General features: G+C 42.6%; 3 protein-coding genes across 6 annotated transcripts in view; 1 reads left to right on the forward strand and 2 right to left on the reverse strand.

The window, feature by feature from the left end:
* Window positions 1-11,197, reverse strand: part of LOC311032574 (uncharacterized protein) — a 49,800-nt gene extending 38,603 nt beyond the window's left edge. For all 4 annotated transcript variants that reach the window (XM_084039473.1, XM_084039470.1, XM_084039472.1 and 1 more), the window contains exon 1: window positions 10,720-11,197. The gene's annotated coding sequence lies outside the window, so the exon portion shown is untranslated. The remainder of the gene's footprint in view (window positions 1-10,719) is intronic.
* Window positions 1-25,421, reverse strand: part of cep131 (centrosomal protein 131) — a 232,948-nt gene that overhangs the window by 138,480 nt on the left and 69,047 nt on the right. The gene's annotated exons all lie outside the window — the stretch shown is intronic.
* Window positions 13,066-14,427, forward strand: LOC311032742 (D(5)-like dopamine receptor; the record flags this gene model as incomplete). The annotated part of the gene is made up of 1 exon (XM_084039739.1): window positions 13,066-14,427. One exon carries the CDS (start codon window positions 13,066-13,068, stop codon window positions 14,425-14,427), a length of 1,362 nt encoding a protein of 453 aa, XP_083895865.1.

Here is a 25,421-nt window from a genome sequence, read left to right on the forward strand (position 1 = left end):
CTGACTTCCTGCATCGTCTCCCTGACTGCCTGCATCGTCTCCCTGACTGCCTGCATCGTCTCCCTGACTTCCTGTATCGTCTCCCTGACTTACTGTATCGTCTCCCTGACTTCCCTGAAAAAATAGTCATATTTGAGAAGCTGAAACCAACAACTGCCTGGTATTCTGTCTTGATAAACAACAAATATGTTTTTATCAATTAATAATATTGTACTAAAATAAATACCAGAATCCTCAGTGATTTTAATGAAATAAAGTACAGAGCAGCTGCAGTGTTGCTGAAGCATTCCGACCTTGACCGCCGTGTTGTCGACTGAACCACATCGAAGGATCCCATGATGAGCTGAGGCGGACCGACTGTACTGCACAGCGCTTACGAGTCACTTTCATTAATGGAGTTCACAGCAGAGCTGCCAGGAAGCAGAGATGTAGAGCTGCAGAGATGCAGAGCGTCGCCTCCACTAAGCAGATGCACAGCAGTCTCTCTCTCTATATATATATATATATATATATATATAGTAGCCTGTAGTGTGTGTGTGTGTGTGTGTGTGTGTGTGTGTGTGTGTCAGATCTGGTTGCCTGCCAGCAGATTATAATTATCTCGTAACTTCAGCAGAGAGACTGAACTGGACTCGGAGGCTTTCTGCACTTTGACCGGCTGGTATGACATCATCATCATCATCATCATCATCATCATCATCATCATCTGCAGTGTTTTCCCCAGAGGAAACTAGTGATCACTACAAGGTTCATGGTCCAGTTTTACTGTCGTTATGCAACACAGGGTTGCACAATGAAGTGCAGGTGTGTGAATGTGATCATGTCATTTATCTCTTTAATACATAACTTAAATATGTTCTTTGCTCAAAGGTCACTTAATTCTCACTTTCTGGAGGTGGATGAGGGTGTGGGCTACGGTAGAAAGCTCCAGAAAACGTCATGAGGTGATCCGTGAGTTTGGAATACGCTATCATGGCCATTAAAAGTAACGGTTATATAAATATATAAATAAATACAGAAATCATGAATGAACTAAATCGGTTCAAGAGGTGGTGAATAATAAGAAGTAAAAATCAGAAGTTGCATCTGCTCAACGGTTGTTAACATTTACTAGTTGAACCAACGTAACTAGTTTTGGTTATTATATATTTAGTTGCTAACAAATGCTGAAGCCTATTTAAGGGATTTCATTCAGATTAACATTGAACCAGACAGCCTCTCTTCTGACTTCATCCCTGTTTTCCTTCACTGAACCCTCCTTCTTCTACCTCCAGGCCTCCCCACCTCCTCTTCATCTTCCTCTCCTCCTCCTCCTCCTCCTCTATGGTCCATCCATTGAGTCACAATGCTTTATCAATGTCCTCATGCTCCATTTCTCCGCTCACTGAGTCGAGAGGAATCGAGAGCTGCGAGCTGGAAAACCAGAGGTCGACTGCATCCATCTGTGTCCTCACATTTCACTCTTCACACACGCTTTATGTCTGTTTGTATAGAATTATTGGCAAAAGTAATCACACGAAAAGTTTCTTGCCCTACATTCATTTTTTTTATTTAATATATTGAAAAATATATATATACACAGCTTGGTGAGCTTATATAATAATCAATGTGCTAATTTATGGATTTGTGTTATTACTCTTTATTTATGACAAGCTTTTTTCGGGGAAATCTTTTATTCATGACTAAAATAATTAGAATTTATTACGGTGATGATTATCTACATTGTTGTTACAAGTGTTCACTGCAAATAAGTTATTTGTAAACATAATTTGGTTCCAAAAATAATCAGTTCATTAAAACTTGAAAGAACTATTTGCAGCACTAGTTTCAAGAAAAATCTATTCATAATGTGCTGGAAGATTAGTTTTACTAAGATAAGATCTGCAGTCATTTCTGGGGGGGGGTTGCTGCTTATTTTAAATTGAATGTGTTTTTTTAAAAACATCAAATTCAAAAACATCAATGTGCAAACGCACTGATTTCTGTTTAAATTCTTACTTTTATTTAATTTTATTACATCATAACCAGCGTATGATTTTATGTACTGCAAATAATGTCCATTTCATCAAGTAATTGGTAATTTCATAATTACGTCCTAAAAGTTTTATTTTCTTTGAAGAATTTAAAGAACTGGCAGTTCGCAGCACTATAGTCAAGAAAAACTATTCTTGAAGAATTAAAAGTGTTGGTTGAATCAGCACTCTATCTTGTAGTTATTTCTTGTTTGCTCATTTTAAATTGTATTTATTTACAGTTCATACTTGTTCTTCTTCTGATCATTCTTTTTAATATTAGAGATATTTTGTTACAATGTCATGGTCATCTTCAGTCAAACTGATGTTTTTTACTAAACCTCAGTAAACCTTCAGTCGCATGTTTAGTTTGTTGTTTCAACACGTTTCAAACTGAGACTGTTTGGTTTGGAATAATCGTGTTTCCCTGGAAACATAATTGAGAGTGCAGTTTATTTGTATGGGAACCTAATTTTGTAATTTTAAACGGGGTTGGTGTTTTCATGGTTATTATTGGGTAAAAGGATGTGAACTTGACTCAGATCTGTTATTAGGTGCATATGAAAGGAGTGTGCATGCTCATTGTTCAGTGATGGCGGTGAGTAACAGACGCTCTCTCTCTCCATTAAAAACCAGCTTCTCAGGTGAGTCTATGAGGTCAGAAGTCATTCACACTCTCAGGGACAGAAGAGGCTCACAGATGGACCGGGGAGTCGACAGATGGTCCAGAGTGACCCTACTGTGTGTATTTAAACAGGAAACCATCCATCGTCCCAACACAGAGGTTGAACTCACAGACAAACACACACCACCCCCCCCCCCCCAACATCCCCATCCATGATCCACGATCCCCCCCCCCCCGAGCAGCTGAGAATTAAAAACTGCAAACAGGCCGAAGCCGAAGGATCATCTTCCATTATCGCCCTGGTGATAAATCAATCAATAGTAACGTGATCGGCTGCTGCTGCTCTCAGTCTGAATCACAAACGGAGAAGACGCTGCAAAAACCTGCTTCTGTTCTTCAATCCTGAGAGAAGTGAGATTTAACTGCTGCATTTTATTGCCGTTTCTTTTCACTTTGAAAAAAGGACTCCTAATAAAACTATCAAGTAATCTTCCAATTACATTTATGAATCGGTCGATTCATAAACGTTTGGTCTATAATGTCTAAAAGGTCCTGTTTTGTCTGAGCTAACTGTCTAAAACCGGTTTAGGCAACAGAACTACTCGGCTCAGAATTGCAATGAATTTCGATTCCTATATCTGACTTCAGCCTGGTCTCCGAAAGAAATTAAGTTCTCACACAACAAAGCTGCATTGTGAAGTTTGTTTTGAGGGAATCATATTTTGTTCGCTCTTGACGTATCACAAATTTGTTCCAAACGAGTCTGTGGAAGTTCACATAGGGACAAGGTCTGGGTGGTGAACCGAGGAGTTCTGGGTGGTGAACCGAGGAGGTCTGGGTGATGAACTGAGGAGGTCTGGGTGATGAACTGAGGAGGTCTGGGTAGTAAACCGAGGAGGTCTGGGTGGTGAACAGAGGAGGTCTGGGTGGTGAACCGGGGAGGTCTGGGTGGTGAACCGGGGAGGTCTGGGTGGTGAACCGAGGAGGTCTGGGTGGTGAACCGGGGAGGTCTGGGTGGTGAACCGAGGAGGTCTGGGTGGTGAACCGGGGAGGTCTGGGTGGTGAGTGGTGAACCGAGGAGGTCTGGGTGGTAAACCGAGGAGGACTTGGTAGTGAACCAAGGAGGTCTGGGTGGTAAACCAAGGAGGTCTGGGTGGTGAATCAAGTACTTTTGTTGTGATTATGTTTTGTTTGAATTTCATTGTAATTTTGAACCAAAACCATGAGGTTTTTCTTACTAAGCTGACTAACTAATGATGTTTTGTTCCTTAACCACGTGTTTTAAACTGTAACTGTTTTGTCTGTCAACAATTATGTTTCCCTGGAAACCACAAATTGGCGTATAAAATCCTCGTCATGTGTCAGATATTATTAGCTGGAGACGATGAGATAAAGTGAGCCGTGACATCGATACGTTCATCCGAACCGTCGGCGTTTGTCCACGTGAGGAAAATGAGACAGTGAGTCCTCTCACAGCGGAGCTGCTCTTCAGCAATGTGACCGTAATCTGAACCGAGCCCAAACAGCGAGGGATTATGGGTAAGGAGGAGGACTGTCTGGAGTACTGGTGCTCATCTCCCCGTCTGCTGTCAGGCATCAGGCAGCCCTGTCCTCCTCCTCTCCTCCTCCGTCTGTCTCTTCCTCTCTCCATCATGTCCTCGTTTCCTCCTCCTCCATCGTGGTCCTGGTCTCTCTGGATCACTAGAGGACGCAGATATTCCTGGCTGAGGGCAGAGTGACGTAACCTCCTGCTCTCTCTCCTTTTCCTCTCGGCTCTCCTTTGCTTTACTCTCCTCCGTCTGCCATGTTGGAAAAACTGCACCAGTCCAGAAACGTAACATTTACTGTAACTTCCACCTTTGATAATAACGTTTAAGATAAAAACTTTAATGATTCAAAGGGAGATTGTTGTTGCAGAACAAAGTGCAAAAAAACAAACAAACTAGTGCACATAACTTGCACATAGGAACGGGAGGTTGATCGTGGTGAATTTCTACTATCCGGATAATCCGAAATGTCGTCAAGTGACTTGGAAAAAGTAAAAAAAATATTACCTGATTTCTAAAATACAGGATACCAACATTTAAACATTTTTAATTCAGAGGAAAATTAACATTGATTAACATCCATTTCCGTTCCGTTTTTGGCATCGTGACAACACAACTATAAACAATAAGCAATACGGTGCAAAAAACTAAATGTACAACAGCATCCTTTCCAGAAAAAGTTAATACTCCCAATATATTAATATTATTGATTTTTATTATTCTCGAGTATAACGGCTGATTCTTCCGTTCAACAGAAACAGAACACATCAAACTGTATCAGTCCACATAAACATAAATAGAGTAAGTGAATAATAATTAGCCAACAGACTCAAGGTCAGAAGTCGAGGCCTCAGTCAGGACGACTCCTTATCAAAATAGAAGAGCCACATTTAGCCGCGGCGCGTCTTCGTCATTCATGGCGGCTGGTTGGAAGCCGGCTGTGGTTGTCGGGCGTCTGGCAGACCGAGACGGAGGATATCTGATCTACAGGTTCACTCGACGGACTACAGTAGCATCATTTTTATCATCCTCATTATTAGAAACCGCCCACGTCGGTTTACAGGCTTAGACGTACAGAAACAAGCTTGTCTTGCTCCTGTATGAATTCTTCATAATTCATTGCATCTATATTATATTACTACATAGTTACTATATATGATTGATGAGTCGGGCTGCTATTTAATTTTAATTTATTTTTAAGTTTTCAGGTTTTTAATTTGCTGAATTGGACAAAACAGAGATTCAACTCAAGCTGAAACTTGGATTTTACGAGTAATTATGCGTTTGCAACACAAAGTGTCCTTTCGACTGATGGATGGATGTCATGATATTATTGGATTTTTAGATAAAAATACAAAGAAATTGATTCGTCGCATTTTTACTTTAATCTATTTTCAGTTTCTCAATTGTATATTATTTAATTGATAGCATGATAAAAGAAATTGCATATACCATTGCAACAACACTTGTATTTGTGTAGATGTGCACACACACACATATCGTATTAATAATCCTGCAGCTGCTCCTTTGTGGTTCCACGCCATAAAATGAGACAGACAGATCTTTACAGGCTGTTTCACATTCACACCAGAGAAAAGTGCATGTGAACATTTATACAACACGACCAGCATCTACCGGATTTCACTGTTGCATCATGGGGTTTCAGAGGCTTTAAAACACACACACGCACACACACGCACACTTATCATATACACAGCATGAATGTTCTGCCTTGTTGGGCAGGAACCCAACCAACACACACAGCCTCAGGCTTAACGAAGCAGGACCTCCACTGACACCAGTAAGTATTTCAGGTTTTCAGTCCCATAGAATAAACACAAATACCGATTCACATCATTTATATGAAAATGTAATTATGAATATATAAAATTAGATCGTTTGTTCCACTTCGGAATGACTCCGTTTATATGGATGGTTTTTAGGAATCTAGTTGTATAAAAGAGGATCAGTTGAAGGTTGTTGCCTGGGAGCCCGTTAGGATCCCTTTAGTCTTGGTACCCCCCCCCCCCCCCCCCCTGGTTTCATAGCAACTTGGCATGGACAACATCCCTGTTGTGCTGGGAGCAAACCCCCACCTCCATTAATCTGCCACAAAGCTGCTCTTTCTCTCTGCACCAGCCTCCTGACCAGCAGACTCTCCCTCCTGCTAAACCACCAGCCTTCATGCAGACGGGGCGAGAACAGCGCTCCTGGAAATCCAGCAGCTGATGAGTCCGGGTATATCCGAGGGCACAGCGAGTACGTTAACAGCAGAACTGGTCCGATGTGGACCCAAGACAGAGAAAGAGAGTCTCGGTGCTGGAGCGGGATGTTTACAGGGACTCCACGGTGCAAATACAATAGATGGGAAACACTTTACCGACCACTAGTACTGGGTCTAAGGACACAGACTAGCTGAACCAACTGTTGAAGCACAAAAATCACAAATCTCTGTATTTGTCCTGGAATAAGCATGGGACATTATTTTATGTCTCGGTCATCGTGTTAAAATACTTCACGATAGTAATCGGGTTCTTCATTTGTGTAGATTCTGGGTTTAACCAAATATAAAAGATGTTTGTCTCCTGTATCTTTATTTAGTCCGATCCGTACAGTGAGTTTGCTCAGTGAACTCACCACATTGATAATTGTTGGCTTATATGTCTTCTGTGGAAAACCAGTCAAACAGAAGAAGACAGAGAAGGTATTCTATTGTAAGGTTTGGTCGTATTCACATGACTGACTTTGTTCAGTTGGTTCTGTAATTTAATTTATTCTGGCAAAGTGCTCTGAAAATCAAAGTTTAGCTTATTTATTTCGGTAAAAAGTAAAGAATACTTTTTGAAGTTCAATATCATGTATGGTAAAAGGTGGCGACATTTAGAGCCAAAACAATAATTAAATATTTCAGAAAATACATTTTATTTCAGAATTTACAAGGTTCAAGATCAACACTGCAGCAAAGAGAGCCGCTTGAGTCAGCTTAACAATAATTCATCTTTGATTTGTGTGATCTGACACGTGTTAATGATTGGAACAAATTACATTATTAACGCATTATGAAGAGGACAAGTGAGTTCAGCCACATCAGCAGAAAGCTGCAGGATTCAACATTAATAGCAACAACTTCTCACTGAAATGAAAGGCGATTAACAGCCACGTCGATGTGTGTAAAGAGTCTGGCTACAGTATATCGCATCTTCCGGGGGAAAAAAACGTTCTGGCTCGTTTGTATTTCTTTCAACCAATCACAATGGTCTTGAGCGGTGCTAAGCTTTGGCAGCAAAATAGTGTCGAGAGGAAACTTGTTTCGATGGAACGTCGGGCCCCGTCATTCACACGGCTGATTCCCCACAAAAGAAAACTATGCAAAAAACATTAAAAAAAAACGTATGGCGAGTGTGTGACGAGAACAAAAAACAAAGTGATCGTCGGTGAGGTCCATCTATACTTTAGCTCTGGAGGAGCTCACTGGACTCATTAAAAACAGACGATTGACTAAACCAATATGAGCGAAGCTCGTGTGAAGTGGAACGGATCAATGTGTCCTGCCAACGCTGTCTGAGCTTTAACATCTTTGTTAAAACTTGCCATTTTCTGTGTATAAGTTGCTAGCTCCGAGGTTGCCGCTGTTGTTTCCCGATTCGAATCGGAGTTTGAGAACGGAGACACAGAAAGTGGAAGGGAAGGAGTATAGTATATAGTATATAGTATAAGTCTGACTTCCTTCCTCCGGGTGTTGACCCTGAGCCTTCACTTCCTGTTATCTAGATGCAAACAGTGATTGTTAAAGGAAAACGTAAAACTAATTGATCTGTTGGAGTGTTTCACTGGTCTGGAGGAAAGTATCTCTGTACTCGTAATGTTTCCTGCATTAATGTATTCAAGGACTTTCTTCCTCAAAATTTACATTTGAATTGAATTGAAATGATTGTTGGCTATAAACATCACCAAGAAATACGAGTCCATCTCAGACAACAACAACAACAACAACAACAACAACAACAACGACTCCTCCTCATTTCGGTCGGCGGTACATCAGCAGTCAGTAGTACAGTAATCGGAGAACAGCAGCAGCTCAGAAGATCTGAGAGAGGAAACTCTGCAGACAGTCAAGAGATGAAAAGATTCACCAAAACATTTCCTGCCAACGAAACCAGCAGAGCGAGACGGAGGGCATGAATTATCCATCAGACCTGCAATCAAGTCCCAGAGGAGACGAGGAGGAGCTCGGATACAGGAAGTCCTGACATAGTCACGCCGTGACGGAGAGGTTTTTTTTTGCTGTATCATTTCTATAACCAATGTGTTTATGATTGCATTGTTTACAAGTGCACCAAATTGTTTTGCTTAATTTTTTACTCTCAAAGTGCACCAGAGTGATTGAAAAGAGAAAAAGAGAGAGAAAAACGAGTGAATCAGCAGCAGAGAAAGAGAGATGGAGAAAAAAGGAAACATCAGTAAGTTTATGTCATTAACTTAATTTGAATGAAAAATGTAAGTTCAGACTCGCCAGAGTGTTTTTTTCTGTGTTCCTTCATGTTGACAATACATTTCATTCTAACTGACCCAATTAATCCTCATCATGTTTTACCAGTGAAAAACACAGTTACCCAGAAGGCCATCTGGTTTCTCTGTGCTCTTGACGTCATTCTTTGCGTCATGTCGTAGGTTTCAGTTTCTCTCGGGTTCTCTGCTGAAGAACATGTTCTCCATCGGAAGGAGCTGGAGGATAAATCATCAGCCAGAGGAGAAAGAAAGAAACAGAGTCCAGCAGACAGAGACAGATGGGGGACAGGCTGGACCCCCGCCAAGACCAGATCAGTCACAGTGTCAGCAGGCACAGCAGCTTCTGTTCTGCTGCTGTCAGAGAGAACCAAACAGAACCAACAGTCCTGAGGAGACTGCAAACCAGCACAGCCACGGGACTAATGAATGGAAAACACAACCAACCAGAGAACCAGCAGAACCAACCACTTACAAGATTGAACCCCCAATACAAGGTCACCAGAAGGGATGACTGGAGAACCAGATATCTGGAGGACTGAACCAACGCTCTTTAAGAAAGAACCAGCAAAACCAAAGAACTACAAGACATGACCAGAGAACAAAAGATCTAGAGGACTGGGCAAAAGGACTACAAGGCAGAAGAACCAAAGAACTATAACACCAGTCTGGGGAACAGAAATTCCAAAGTACAGAACCTAGCCTGCAGAACAAACAACTAGAGAACCAGTAGAACCAAAGAACTACAAAACACGACCAGAGAACAAAAGGTCTAGAGAACAGAATCTGTAGACCAAACTAGACAGAACCTCAAGGCAGAACACAATCAGTGACACCAAAGAACCAGCAGAACAAAACAACTGGAGAACAGTTGTTGTTCTCTAGATACAGAACACACCAAGAATGGAACCTATGGAGGTCAAGATCTGGAGACCAGAAGCAACTAGTCAATAGAACCAAACAACGGGAGAACTGAACACGATAAGATTCAAAACACCAGAGAGAAGCATGTAGTTTCATGGTTCTCCATAATACAATTGCCTGGCTTTAGAGAGAACCCAAAAGAATGACCTAAAGAATGGAGATAATGAGGTTAGACATGTGAGACATGTCACACCGGAGCGCTGGTTATCATTGTGAACATTCCTCACGCCGTCCGTCTCTTTAACGCCTGGTTTATTTGCTCTGTTGCGATTCATTCATTTGTTCTCTATTGAACATTTTATATCTACGTGTTCTGGACAAAATAAGACATTTAAAGATGTCCGTTTTAGCGATGTAATAAATTCATGTAAAATATCACGAATGAAAATAACCATCAACTGCAGCCCTGATGATTAAATAAAACAATGTTTCTGCTACAAGTCAAAGACCAAGCCCTATGAATACTGATTGAGTGTTCTTTGATGCAAGTCTTTAGGTTTAAAATGAACAATAAACAAATAAAGCTTTGTTGTGCGTTTACACACTAAACCCCAAGAAATTCTCTGTGGAATAATACAACTAATCAATTCGTTGAACTAATCTGAATTTCTCCGCATAGAATTACACAAAAGCAACACATTAATCTTGTGAAAGCAGAGATGTTTTCAGCTTTAATGGAAATAAGTCATTCACTATGAAAAAATATTTGTTGTTTTTATGTTTTTATTATCTGATAGGAAATATAAATGTGCGCTCGATCAGATCCATAAACGTAATTTCATAAACAAGTCATAGCCAGGTATTGATTATTTTGTGGTGTAATAAGTGGGTTTATATATGCTTTACATTATATTTATAAAGAAGGAACAACCTGATAAGCCTAACGTCATTCTCATCATTCACACACGTTCACTGTAACGCGCCCTGCTGTCATACAGAAGCCCGTTCAGAAAACACTCTTTTTAGCGAACCGTCAGTCCCCAAGTCAGGTATAACGTAAATATATAAATGTATGTATGTATACGTATTTGTACATGTGTGTGTATATATATATCAGGGTGACCAAACGTGGATGTGTAACATGGAGGATATTCGCTAAACTCACCTGCCGGGCAGACGGAGCATCCGACGTCAAAATGCGGAAATGTCGAGGTGGCGATGGGGTTGAATGAGAGCAGCTGGCTGTCGGCGGGGATGCGTTTGTGTTTTGGAGTTAAAATCCAACCGGAGACGGTCCGAGAAACGACAGCGGGCGACGAGAGTCCCGGTAAATAAAAACACAACCGTTAAACTCCACCGTGAGATCCGACGAGGGCGGACGTAGCGGCGGCGTCCCTGCGGGGTTCTTCTCGCTGCTGCGGCTGCGGCTGCTGCTGCTCTCGGGGCGGCCTGTCACACACAACCACTGCGAACACTACGGGGTCTCCGACTGATACGTAGCCACCTGCAAGGGTTCACGAGCCGTTAGCAGGTGAAGGAATATCAAAATAAAAGCCCTTTTGTTGTCGCCTGAAACCCCGTCTGTGTTGCAGAAGACGAGCTGCCGTGGCTGTCTGTCTGACTGCCGCTGCTGCACGAGCTGCTGAATCATCCACGCACACACAAACACACACACGTGCACGCGGACAGCGCTTGCCCGAGGAACAGCTGACACTGACGTCATCTGCCGACTGTAAACATAACTCTTTCCTCACCGGACTGCTGCTTCACATAAACATAATGTTATCATTCAGAGTAAATACTTCTTGTGGAATAAGAGAGTATACCACACAATAAAAATACTCTAATACAGTAAAAGTATAAATACCAGAGTAAAATGCTGTTATAATAAAAGGACTAATACCACACAGTAAAAATACTCTATTACGGTAAAAGTACTGATACCACAAAGTGAAAATAATCTATACCAAAAAAAGGACTAAGCCTACAGTGTAAAAATACTTTGTTACAGTAAAAGTACTACTACTACAGAGTGAAAATGATCTATTACCGTAAAAGTACTAATACTACAGTGGAAAAAAATACTGTTTCCAGTAAAGGTTTGCCAGTATAATCAGTTAAAGTATTAAACTGTGACAACTATTATATATTCTATCATTAGATTGTTATGACTCCACATTAATGTAAAAACAGGGTTGTATTGAGCTCAACTAAAGTATAAACTAATGTTTGTTTTCATTATAAATTAATATGCTGATGATTTTCTCCATTAATCGATTGATTGACAGTTTGGTTTGTAAAAAAAAGTGAAAATAGTGAACCCCCCCCCCCCCCCCCCCCCCCCTATTAATATCTATCAAATATGTATTAATGAAGATAGATCACTTATTAGTCACAAAGCAAACAGATAAATCTGTTAGAAACATTTTTGTTCTTGGAGACTCAGGTACTGCGCCACCTTGTGTTTCCTTCTGGAACAACCGCTGTGAAAACATTCCCTGGAAATCATCTTAATAAAGACATTTCATTAATTAACAAGGTAAATTCCTTTCAAACAATGCATAGATTACAGTAATAATAATAAATGTTATTTAATCAACCAACAAATTGTAGTGCATTGAGTATTAACCTGTTCTTTCTGATTTATCTTTATTGTAAAATGTATTCAATGAAAATGTGCATTTTTGTAATTTAATTATTAATGCATTCATGTGTTTTTATCACTTTGATGATGTAGCTGTAAAGGTGGAGCTCATTTTAATGACTTTATATACACCTCGGGAGTTTGTGGATTTCTCCAATCAAAGTGAGTCATTAAAGTTTGATATTTTATTAACCCTTTAAAAAACATCATTTATTTGTATTACAGTTTCTATTATTAATGTAAAAATGCAAACTAACGAGTTATTAAACAAATGTAGGGGAGTTAAAAGTGGGCTACAATATATCACTTTGAAATGTAGAAAACAGAAAGTGGAGGGGGAAATCATAGCCTATTCAGACTTACATTTAAAGGACTTGAGTAAATGTACTGTACTTGAATTCATAACTAGTGGTTGAATGTTTGCAAATACTTTTACAAGCTGCAAAGTGGTTTCTTCATCTCAGAGGTAAACATTTTTGTATTTTCTCCATTATTAACCTGATATGCTTTCTTTCCCTGAAGGACGAAGTTTCCTTTATGAGTTGAGGCATGCTCCCACTTCTTCTTATGTCCTTATTCAACATTCAGACTTCTATCTGCCTCGTGGATCGATACAAGACTTAGTCTTATTTCTCTGACATTATGCTATCTAAATGTTTTGTGGTTTCCTGTAATCTGCAGGCGGCTGTGAGAATCCGTCTGTTGTAATGGTCTCAAGGTTGAATGTGTTGTACACACTTGAGGATCTCGATCTGCTGCCTCGGGCACCAGATCCGAGTCCCTGCAGGTTTAGTTGAGAAGCGCTGCGATGCTGGAGAAGAGGAAGGCAGCGGCGGTTTGACGAGGAGAAGTGGAGTCTGGATGTCCATGGAGGGTTTTTATAATGAGAGCCAGGACCGGGACCGGGACCGGGACCGGGACCGACAGCAGGTGGTCGCAGCGGGAGCGGACAGCCCCGTGCCGGGCGGAGATGTCAGTCTCCGCGCGCTGACCGGCTGCGTCCTGTGCGCCCTGATCGTGTCCACGCTGCTGGGGAACACGCTGGTGTGCGCTGCGGTCGTCAAATTCCGCCACCTGCGCTCCAAGGTCACCAACTCCTTCGTCATCTCGCTGGCGGTGTCCGACCTGTTCCTGGCCGTGCTGGTGATGCCCTGGAGGGCGGTGTCCGAGGTCGCCGGCGTCTGGCTCTTCGGCCGCTTCTGCGACACCTGGGTCGCCTTCGACATCATGTGCTCCACCGCGTCCATCCTCCACCTGTGCATCATCAGCATGGACCGCTACTGGGCCATCTCCAGCCCCTTCAGGTACGAGCGCAAGATGACGCGCCGGTTCGCCTTCCTGATGATTGGCGTCGCCTGGACTCTCTCCGTCCTCATCTCCTTCATCCCGGTGCAGCTCAACTGGCACCGCGCGCACAACGCGACGGCGGGCGACCCGGACGACTGCAACGCCAACCTGAGCCGGACTTACGCCATCTCCTCGTCCCTCATCAGCTTCTACATCCCCGTGGTGATCATGGTGGGCACGTACACGCGCATTTTCCGCATCGCGCAAACCCAAATCCGGCGGATCTCGTCTTTGGAGAGGGCGGCGGGGCCCCGTGCGCAAAACCAGTGCGACCGCGCGTCGACGCACGACGAGAGCTCGCTGAAGACGTCTTTTAAGAGAGAAACGAAGGTTTTGAAGACCCTGTCGGTCATCATGGGGGTGTTCGTGTGCTGCTGGCTGCCGTTCTTCGTCCTGAACTGCGTGGTTCCCTTCTGCGACCTGGACAGACTGGGAGAGCCGCCGTGCGTCAGCGACACCACCTTCAGCGTCTTCGTGTGGTTCGGCTGGGCCAACTCGTCCCTGAACCCGGTCATCTACGCCTTCAACGCCGACTTCAGGAAGGCCTTCTCCACCCTCCTGGGCTGTAACAAATGCTGCTCCAGCTCCGCGGTGGAGGCGGTGGACTTCAGCAACGAGCTGGTGTCTTATCACCACGACACCACCATGCAGAAGGAGGCCTGCGCTGTGCCGCAGAGACCACCGCCGCACGCAGACGGGGATCCGGAGCAGAACTTTGACAAAGTTTCCGTCGTTTCAGAGGATTTCCGCAACCACAGCAACTTGCTGCTGCCCGCCATCCTGCAGTACGAGTGCGAGGCGGAGATTTCTTTAGACATGCTGCCCTTCAACTCCTCCGGACCCACCGACGGCTATATTCCGGGTCAAATCCAGGACCTGTGAGGGCCCACCAAAGCGCTGAAACAATAAATACTACGAATGTGTCTTACGTGATGCAGAGTCAGTTTTGTTTCATCCGGGTCGTTCCCCCATGATCACGTGTTTAACCACCTGCTAATAAAACCAAAATTATTTAAATCAGCTGTTTCACATGTTTGGCCTCAAAGGTTCAACCAATGTGTGACGTCTTTGACTGTTTTATTTAAAAGATATAAAAACATTTTGGATTCCTTATTTCTTTCCATGTTTTTATATGTATTTAACCTTTATTTAAGTGTCTCCAGAGATAAATCATGCGTTGGAGTTGGTCATCAATGCTAACAGTCTATTTTGTGTTGTTTTCGTGTCACAATGCATATTACAACTCAGAATAGGCATCCGTGAACATGGACATGAATTGTTTATTCTTTTTCGGGTGGTTCAGCATGAAAACGACAGCAATGTAAATGCATAAAAAAACATCCACGTGACTGATAGCATTAGACGGATGGGTCAAACAAATAGGAATTTAACCTCTTGACCAGTTTGTGACGGTTTTCCCAAAAGTGGTTTTGTTGCTGAACTAAGAGACACTTCCTGTTGAACTATAAGCATTGCTGAGCAACACTGGGTGGAAATGGTTAATTCATGTCCATGCATACAAATCAGTAGAATGAAACTGCTGTGAGACTGTTGTACAACTTTACGTTGGAAATGTTTGCATCTTAGAGAATCTTCTTCTTCAAGAGCCGTTTTGAAAAGTCTGAACTGCAAGACATTTTGGAATTTAAATATTAGGTTTCCTGTTGAAATCTTTTGTGTCTGCTCGCTGACTGTTAATGAGTGTTCTGTGTCAATTTACTGCATTCTGACTCAGACGTTGTTAAACCGTCTCACGCTGCCAACAGACTCTATTATTGTAAAAACTCATTAAACTTTGCTGCAGCAGTTGATGTAATAGCACCGACGTGGCATCAGTCGGATATCAAACAGTAAATGCTGATTGATCTGATTGTGATGACGTTTATTTTGACTCAATCACAAATACACTGGAGTACCAAATGTGTTTTAATCCGCCCCTTAAAAAAGTAAAACATTTTTTTTTTACAATTTTCTTCTGTTTGTTTGATGAAACTGACTAAATGGATTTGTGTTTTTAAAGATTTAGGTCTTTAGCAATCAATGGTCCACAGACAGGAAGTCAGACAGATGGACTAACATGTTTGTGACAAATTTTACAGATATATTATAAGAAAAATTAAAATAATGTTTGGCAATATTTTAATGTTATAAATCAACATTCAGCAGAGTTTTGTGATAAAACAAGATAACCAATTTATGGAAGTTTGTTTTTTATTTACTTAATTTAAATTTGAGCATAAATTTGCCACAAAGTGACATTTTGATTTGTAGATCATTGTAATATCTTGATGCTAGTTCCCTCAGCCCTAATTGTTTAATTCCCAAATTATTAAATGCTGTCCCTGACTTAATGATCAGAAATTCATTGTTTGAGTTTGTTTACAGGACTCCCTGAACCTGCCTTTAATATGTTAAAGACTGCCGATAGAACGGGCAAAGACAATTAACAATTACATCATTAGCATTAGTGTTTAAGAGGCCCTTTGGTTAATTGCTGGCTCATTGTTCGAGAGATCATTCACCGAGATGGAGAAAACATTAAGCTGAATAAAGGTGTGTACACACCGGAAGAACTGCCCGACTCGCGTCGGTAAATGAAGTCGGGCTACTTAATATGGCCGACTCGAACAACGACATGGGCGGTTCACACCTACGGAATTACAGCCGACGCCATACGTTCCGCGCTTGCGCGAGATGTAATGTCTCCAAAACAACAGGCGGCGCTAATCTGTATTGTGGGCTAAAAAAACACAAAAACCGGAAGTAGCCGGTCCTCTCTAGACCACCTTCTTCGATTCCACTGGTTATCTGGTATGTCTACCATCGTCACTCCCGGGCTTCACTGATTCGCTAGTCAAGCTGCTAGCCTCCACCAATCAGAATGGTAAAAGAATGACCGACTCGAATGGCGGATTACACATTTGAATCGGCTGAAATGAACGCCGACGTGGGCCGATTCGAGCGACCACACCAAGTAGACTCATGTCACGGACGCCGACTCTCTCAAAGACGCCGATTTTCGGTCCGGTGTGAACCCGCCTTAAGAGATGAGACATTCAAGTGTTTGGGTCCATTCAGAATGAGCTGTGTTGAGGTGACATATTCTTTTCATTATGCTCACTTTTGGTCCTTACCTCTGCTCCCACGCCCCCCATCACAGAGGATGTGGATCCCTTCAATGAACCTCAAAGAGATGAGGAATAATCTAAAACCTGACAGTTTGATTGTGGTTATTAAAGATCAGACTTTCCACTCTGTTGTGCTTAACACATTGTTCCAAACTTGTTCCTTAATGGCTTTATTTATTTTTTATCTTGAAGGCTGAAGTCAATTTAGCTGCCATGAGATGATGGGTACGAGTGGAAACAGCTGCTGATGTCAAATGTCAACGGGCCGAGCAACATTCCCTTGAATCCAATACGTGGGGTTCAGTCGAATAGTCTTTTTTGCTTAGGAAGGTTCCTAACTGAAGAAGTGACCCGGAAGTAAACAAGTGGCCGCCATGATAAGAGCTGTTCGAATTCTCTAAATGCAAAGGAAAGGAGCTCCAATGCTTCCTTTCAGAGCTCCTTTAGCATAGGATGCAACGGACCTTCCTATGCGATAGGAAAGGAGATTACGCCGACCCACAATTCTTTGCGAGAGCAACATTTAAAGTGCCGCACACCTCGGCCGTTCATGAAAACAAAAGATATGTGTATTTACATATTTAACATTAACTTTCATGCAGACATATAGTAATTGGAATAGTGATAATAAATGTGTGGACAGCGATAATAATTGAATGGTATTTTTTTTATTTATTTCAATCATGTTACAAACAAAAACGAAACTAAAACCACAAGTTAAGTGTAAATACAGCAAACGGTCAAACAGGAAGGAGGAGCTGCTGGACCTGAAGCCGGTCAGTGAACCAGCTGTTTATAAAACCAACATGTGGAGAAGTGGACGATGCGCTTTTTGTAGTCCATTATTGTAGTTTCTCCAGCGGAGACGCACGTCAATCGCCGGTGCCGATCATCAGCTGTCAATCATCAGCGGCCGCGTTATAATGACGTATCTTAGTGAAAGTCCGGTCGGATTCTCTGAGCACCGCGGTCGACTATTCCTAACTCCTTTTGTGTTCTCCTATCGCCTTTCCTTAACCCCGTGACGTTTTCCCCAGAGGTCAAGGAATAGGAGATAGGAATAGGAGTTAGGACCTTATTTTTTGACTATTCGACTGCACCCCTACATTTACTCAGGAGTGTGTTGGATATATCGAGTGCATCACACAATATAAAGAACTAAAGATTTATAGATTGCAGTTATCTACTGATATTGCCAATAAGCCATGATAGTTGCCAACTTGAATTTTGCAACCAGTGAAGGAAGTGATCTAGTTTGGGTTTAGATTCTCTTTTAAAAATCAAACAGATGTAAGGTCATTTTCCTCATTGGCTTCAAGTGGAACAACCAGGAGTCACCCCAGTGATAGCCAGTACAGCGAATGAAAGTTTAAGTCACTTCCAAATTTGCTTTACTTTCCAGAAATTGAAGTTGCCACCTGGTTGGGGTAAATACCTGCACAAGTTGCAAGGTTAGTCCAGGGTATCTGCCAAGCGACACAAGTGCCTCTCAGCATTTAGAGAAATACATATACTATATATATATATATACATATATACACACACACACACACACACACACACACTTCATTGCAGCTGCAACCATTACTTCTAGGTCAGGTCATCCGCTACTGCTTAGGAAGGTTCCTAACTGAAGAAGTGACCCGGAAGTAAACAAGTGGTCGCCATGATAAGAGCCGTTGAATTCTCTAAATGCAAAGGAAAGAAGCTCCAATGCTTCCTTTCAGAGCTCCTTTAGCATAGGATGCAACCTATATGAGAGGAGAGATCACACCGACCCACAATTCTTTGCCAGAGCAACATTTAAAGTGGCACACACCTCATTTGTTCATGAAAAACGATATGTTCATTTGCATATTTAATTACTTTCATGCAGACAGTCATTGGAAGTGTTGATAAGTGTGTGGACAGTGATAATTGATACATTTCGAATATGTTACAAGCTTGACAAAAACAAAACCACAAATTAAGTGTAAATACAGCAAATGGTCAAACAGGGAGGAGCTGCTGGACTTGAAGCTGGTCAGTGAATGAGCCGCTTATGAAAAGTGGACAACACGTTTTTTGTAGTCCATTATTGTAGTTTCTCCAGCGGAGATGCCTATCAATCGCAAGTGCTGTTCAGCGGCATTATGACGTAGCTTAGTGAAAGTCCGGTGGGAGTCTGAGCACCGCAGTTGATTTTCCTAAATCCTTTTGAGTTCTCCTATCGCCTGTCCTTAACCCCGTGTGGTTTTCCCCTAGAGGTGAAGGAATAGGATCTTATTTTTTTTTTTGACTGCACCCCTTGACTGCAACCACTTTCCATTTCTGGTCAACACTGCACCCTTGTCACTCTGGAGTGCGACAGCGTTGCCCAAGGAACCAACAACGCTATATAGGATACCTTAACAGAAAAACCTGTGCTTGGGTCACAAGAACTCTGCATTGTAAATTACAGCACAACATGTTCATGGTCAGATTTATTTAAGTCATAAACAGTTCCAAGAAGGCTGAGGTTCAGTCAAACAAGCACCTGCAAAACAAGGAAGAGGTCATAGGAATTTTATAGGGCCATTTGATACGCAGACACATAGTATGGGATACTCTACAAACACAGATTACCAATACATAAACGGTAAAGACTAAAACATCGAATGGTTCAATCATCTTGACTACAGTCACAGCCAAACTTCAATGTTTACTTTTACCTCATTAGACCTTGATGCCTCCTTTGGACCCAGTCACTGGTGCAGTCTGGCCTGGGGAATTGACAGCCTTGGAGACAGAGACTGGTGGTTCAGGGTACTCTGGGGAGTAGTTGCTGTGGGAAAGGAATTCTCGGAATCGCCGGTAGTCATCTTTTGACTGGATGATGTAGAATGAGGGCGGCAGAGGGGACGTCTTACTCGCGCTCTGCTGCGTCTCGTCATCAGAGCCCAAGAAGCTGAAGTCTGGGAACGCACCAGATGGCATCCAGTTGCTTGGACCAGGAAACGAGTACTCTCCCCCTGCAGGCATGCTGGCCCACGGCAGGCCAGGTGGAGAACCAGCACCATGAACGGTATTGGAGGATTCAGGAGCAGCATAAACACCAAATGTTGGGTTGTAGAATGAAGGATCAGCACCTCCTCCAGGGGCTGCTGGGTTCTGACCTGAAACACAAGAGTCAAGGAGAATGTCAGGAAGGTTTGTGTAAAGTATTTATATATTTATATAAAAAAAAAAAACACAAAGTTAATCAAATGTATGAATGACATTTGCTTTGTAAGATAGGGCTGTACACAGGACACCCGAGACAACTCTGGGAGACTTACCACCTTTTGTTGCAGTGTAACTGTTGGAACTGGGATGAGATCCAGCACCATAGTAGTAGGTTGTAGCAGTGTTTCCCACAGCAGGATATGCTGGAGAGGCCCCATAGTATGCTGGAGAGGCCCCATATGCTGGGGCTGATGCCATACCACCTGAGCCCATATTGAAGTTTGCATTTGTGCCAGACACAGAGCTAGGAGTCTTCGTCCCAGTAGTGTGTCCATACTGCAGGTTGATGTGATCAAGGTTTGAGCTGCCATACTGAAGTTTTGAGCCAGGAGCAGAGCCACCACTGTTGGGATATTTGGAGTCTGGGATAGAATTAAGTTGAGAATTAACTTCTGCATCCAATATATAGTCCAAGTACTTCATACACTTGCACTCCTACAAATGAGCAGGTTCACATCAGAACTTAATACTCTGAAAGCTTTACACAATCATCTTTGTAAAACATGGGCTGTACCAAACAGGAGAGCCGAGAGAAAAGTCTGGGAGACTTACCACTTTTTGTTGCAGAGTAACTGTTGGTATTGGGATGAGATCCAGCACCATAGTAGGTTGTAGCAGTGTTTCCCACAGCAGGATATGCTGGAGAGGCCCCATAGTATGCTGGAGAGGCCCCATAGACTGGGGCTGATATCATACCACCTGAGCCCATATTGAAGTTTCCATTTGTGCCAGACACAGAGCTAGGAGTCTTCGTCCCAGTAGTGTGTCCAGACTGAAGGTTAGAGGCGCCAGACTGAAGGTTAGAGGCGCCAGACTGAAGGTTAGAGGCGCCAGCAGAGCCACCACTGTTGGGATATTTGGAGTCTGGGATAGAATTAAGTTGAGAATTAACTTCTGCATCCTATAGTCCAAGTACTTTGTACACTAGCACTCCTACAAATGAGCAGGTTCACATTAGAACTTAGGAAATACTAGGAAAGCTTTACACAATCATTTTTGCAAAATAGGGCTGTTCAAAAAGGAGAACCAAGAAATAAATCTGGGAGATTTACCACCTTTTGTTGCAGTGTAACTGTTGGAATTGGGATGAGATCCAGCACCATAGTAGTAGGTTGTAGCAGTGTTTCCCACAGCAGGATATGCTGGAGAAGCCCCATAGTATACTGGAGAGGCCCCATATGCTGGGGCTGATGCCATACCACCTGAGCCCATATTGAAGTTTCCATTTGTGCCAGACACAGAGCTAGGAGTCTTCGTCCCAGTAGTGTGTCCATACTGCAAGTTGAAGTGATCAAGACCTGAGCCACCAGACTGAAGGTTAGAGGCGCCAGACTGAAGGTTAGAGGCGCCACTGTTGGGATATTTGGAGTCTGGGATAGAATTAAGTTGAGAATTAACTTCTGCATCCAATATATAGTCCAAGTACTTTGTACACTAGCACTCCTACAAATGAGCAGGTTCACATTAGAACTTACTAAATACTAGGAAAGCTTTACACAATCATTTTTGCAAAATAGGGCTGTTCAAAAAGGAGAACCAAGAAATAAATCTGGGAGACTTACCACCTTTTGTTGCAGTGTAACTGTTGGAATTGGGATGAGATCCAGCACCATAGTAGTAGGTTGTAGCAGTGTTTCCCACAGCAGGATATGCTGGAGAAGCCCCATAGTATGCTGGAGAGGCCCCATATGCTGGGGCTGATGCCATACCACCTGAGCCCATATTGAAGTTTCCACTGGTGCCACCAACAGAGCTAGGAGCCTTCTTCCCAGTGCCAACAATAGACTGAAGCTGCACAGGGGAGCCAAGACTCTTCTTCCCAGTGCCAGTAGCTGGAACAGTGTTAACAGTATGGCCACTGTACCTTGCTTCCCGGGAAGGAACCCCAGGAGCACCGTCGGGTTTGTTCGAGCCAGAATCGTAACTCACAATAAAGCCGTTTTGCTTATAACTTGGTGACAAGCCTGAAGGTGCACTGGGCACTCCCAGACTGGATGGGGACTGCGAGGCAGTGGAAGAGTTGGCCTGTTGGGGGGCTACCTCAGGCTGCTGGTAAGCAGCAGATGGTCCATACTGCAGGTTGACCAGAGGAAGACGTGAGCCTTCAGACGGAAGGTTCGAGTCAGCAGCTCCACCTCTGGAGCCCTGGGTAGCAGTGTAGGGATATTTGTAGTCTGGATGGACAGATTTAAGTTGAGAATGAACTAGTGCATCAAATACATAGTCTGTGACAAAGAAGGAGACGCTCACCTGCTCCCATTGCAGGAAAACAAGCACCACTGCTAAACAGCAGCAGACAGATCCAAGAAACCCTGTAAAATACATGAATAGCAAAACATGTCCCCCAAATGAAACATTTACTTCAAGCAACTGTTGTCTTAATTGTTATTAAGTGAAAACAAACCCACTGAACTCACCTCAAAGACATCCCAGACACCATGTTTGACCTGAAACAGCAGCAGCCTGTGGAGGTTGTAGACAGAAGCTCTGTGCTGTGAGGAGACTGAGGCTCCTCTAGATTTATAGTGATGCTCCACATGAGCTCTTCACTAATTAAAGTCATTGATGACACCTGGAACCCAATCAGGCCCTGCAGCCTGTTTCCAGTGGTGAAAGTGAAAATTCACATTTGAACAGACTTTAATAGACTAAAAAGCAGTCAAAACGATGTAGTGGAATAAAAAGCATAGCATTTAACTTTGAAATATTAAACATGGCGGAGTTCAAAGTGGAGTAAAATACACATTTCTAGACCCAGTATCAGAGACATTTTTCTTTTAATTTCCCCTAACCTATTTTGACGATATGATGTTTGTCATAGCATGAAGTCCAAATTTATTTATAACTGTTCTGGCTGGGTGAAATACACTCTCGAGTTCAAGGTTAATTTATTGTCAATGTACAAAACAGGGTTGCAAAATTAATTTAATGGGACAGCTTAAGGTAGAAGCTGGGCCAGCCTACCTCTTATCCCAGCTCCCCTCTCCTCGCCCTCGGTGGCGATTGCTCCGAACCAAATTTAGTCACAGAGTTTCACAAGTTTCTGTTCTTGGATCGATTCTATTCACCTCATATACTTCCTTTAGAAAATAGTATTAGAAAACACTCAAACTTTCATGGTTATGCTGATGATACACAATTGTATCTATGGATAACATCAGACAAAAGCAACCATTGAGTTAAACTGAGAGTATGCCTTAGAGACACAAAAGCTGTTGTTTCTAATTGTATTACTGCTACTTATCAGTAGATGTGATATGTTCTAATGAAATGCCTTCCAGGATGTTATCAAATGGCATCCATTTTACCCAAGTCCAGTTTTAAACTGGCTGTAATTGGAACTGATTGTTTAATAGTTGTCTTTATAATGGTAGTATGTTCTACCAATACTGCTCTATGTTCAAAGAAAGCAGTGTAAGATCACTGTGTCTGACTAGAACGAATCAAATGAAATGATAAATCTTGGTTGTTTTAGCTCCAAGAGAACAAATCATGATTTCAATCATGATTTCATAATTCTGCATTTATATTGCAGACAATTATTTTAGTTTCAAGAAAGATATTTTCAATTTTAACTCAAATTATGTAAGAACCGTCTTTGGTATTCTGAATGGCTAATGTGCTTTATATTATATACAGTATATTGATAAATAAAATGTAATTGTCAGGAGATGCCGTGGGCAGCAATTGTCTCACCTGTCCACCCAATTAGATTGATTGTTAAGCAAAAGGTCAGGCATTATACCGGAGTGGATCTTAGATTAGACACTATAAAAACAGCTAAAGTGGACTTTATGAATTGAAACTTGACTTTTACTCTGGTGGGTAGGTCCTGGATCCTTAAGGAAGACTGCGACATCTGACTTTTAAAGCAAGTGTAAAGATCAATCATTGAGTAAACATCTCAAAAGGTATGCTAGATTTAGTGGTTGGAGTCAGTCAAACTACAGTCTTCAGTGTGAAAACATGATACAAGAACAGGCAACCAACTCATGTTGACCACAGTCAGTAGAAAGGGAATAGTTGCAACTCCAAGTATGAATTGAAAAGACTTTCTAGGTAATTAGGAAACACTGGATAAAACATGACGACCCACAAATGTCTGATCAAGACGAGTGACAAAACTGCAGCGAGTTCATGGTGGCCTTTGGCATTGCGCTTCCCTTTTCAGTGTCATAGTTCGCCTTTCAGGGCCACCTTATTACCCTCATCCAGACAGCATTTCAATGAAAGTCAAGGCAGAAATTCCGTCAGGTTTTTTTTTTATTTTATTCCCTTCAAACACGTTCCAAAAGGCTCTTAATTACCAAGTTAACCTGCAACACAAGAAAAATGTCAGTCATGGTGAACAGCAATACCACAGTCAAGCTTCCGTTTCCTTTTTACCTCATTAGACCTTGATGCCTCCTTTGGACCCAGTCACTGGTGCAGTCTTGCCTGGGGAATTGACAGCCTTGTAGACAGAGACTGGTGGTTCAGGGTACTCTGGGGAGTAGTTGCTGTGGGAAAGGAATTCTCGGAATCGCCAGTAGTCATCTTTTGACTGGATGATGTAGAATGAGGGCGGCAGAGGGGGACGTCTTACTCGCGCTCTGCTGCGTCTTGCCATCAGACCCCAAGAAGCTGTAGTCTGGGAACGCAGGACCAGGAAACGAGGAGTACTGTCCCCCTGCAGGCATGCTGGCCCACGGCAGGCCAGCTGGAAAATCAGCACCATAAACGGTATTTGAGGATTCAGGAGCAGCATAAACCCCAAATGTTGGGTTGTAGAATGAAGGATCAGCACCTCCTCCAGGGGCTGCTGGGTTCTGACCTAAAACAAGAGTCAAGGAGAATGTGTCAGGAAGGTTTGTGTAAAGTATAAAAAGAAAAAAAAAAAAAGGCATGCCAATAAAAGTCTGGAATGAAAAGACATTGCAAGAAGTAGTTTGTTTCAAGTTAAACGCCACTTTAGCTTGTTTTACTTGTTTTTTTTTTTTTAAATAAAAGGCTGTATACAGGAGAGCCGAGACAGAAGTCTGGGAGACTTGCCACCTTTTGTTGCAGAGTAAATGTTGGTATTAGGATGAGAGTTGTAACCATAGTTGAAGGTTGTAGCAGTGTTACCTGCAGCAGGATATGCTGGAGAAGCCCCATAGTATGCTGGAGAGGCCCGATAGGCTGGGGCTGCTGCCATACCACCTGAGCCCATGTTGACGTTTCCACTGGTGCCACCAACAGAGCTAGGAGCCTTCTTCCCAGTGCCGGTAACTGGATGGACAGATTTAAGTTGAGAATTACCTTGTGCATCCAATACATAGTCTGTGACAAAGAAGGGGAAACTCACATCCTTTAGCAGGGAAACAAGCACCACTGCTAAACAGCAGCAGACAGATCCAAGAAACCCTGGAAGACAGAGACATGAAGTCATTTCCAACAAAAAGTTAAATCAAACTCAAACAACCACTTACAATACTGCATGGACCCACTCAACTCACCTCAAAGACATCCCAGACACCATGTTGG

This window comes from Eutrigla gurnardus (assembly GCF_963514095.1).
Source record: "Eutrigla gurnardus genome assembly, chromosome: 22".
Lineage (NCBI taxonomy): Eukaryota > Metazoa > Chordata > Actinopteri > Perciformes > Triglidae > Eutrigla > Eutrigla gurnardus.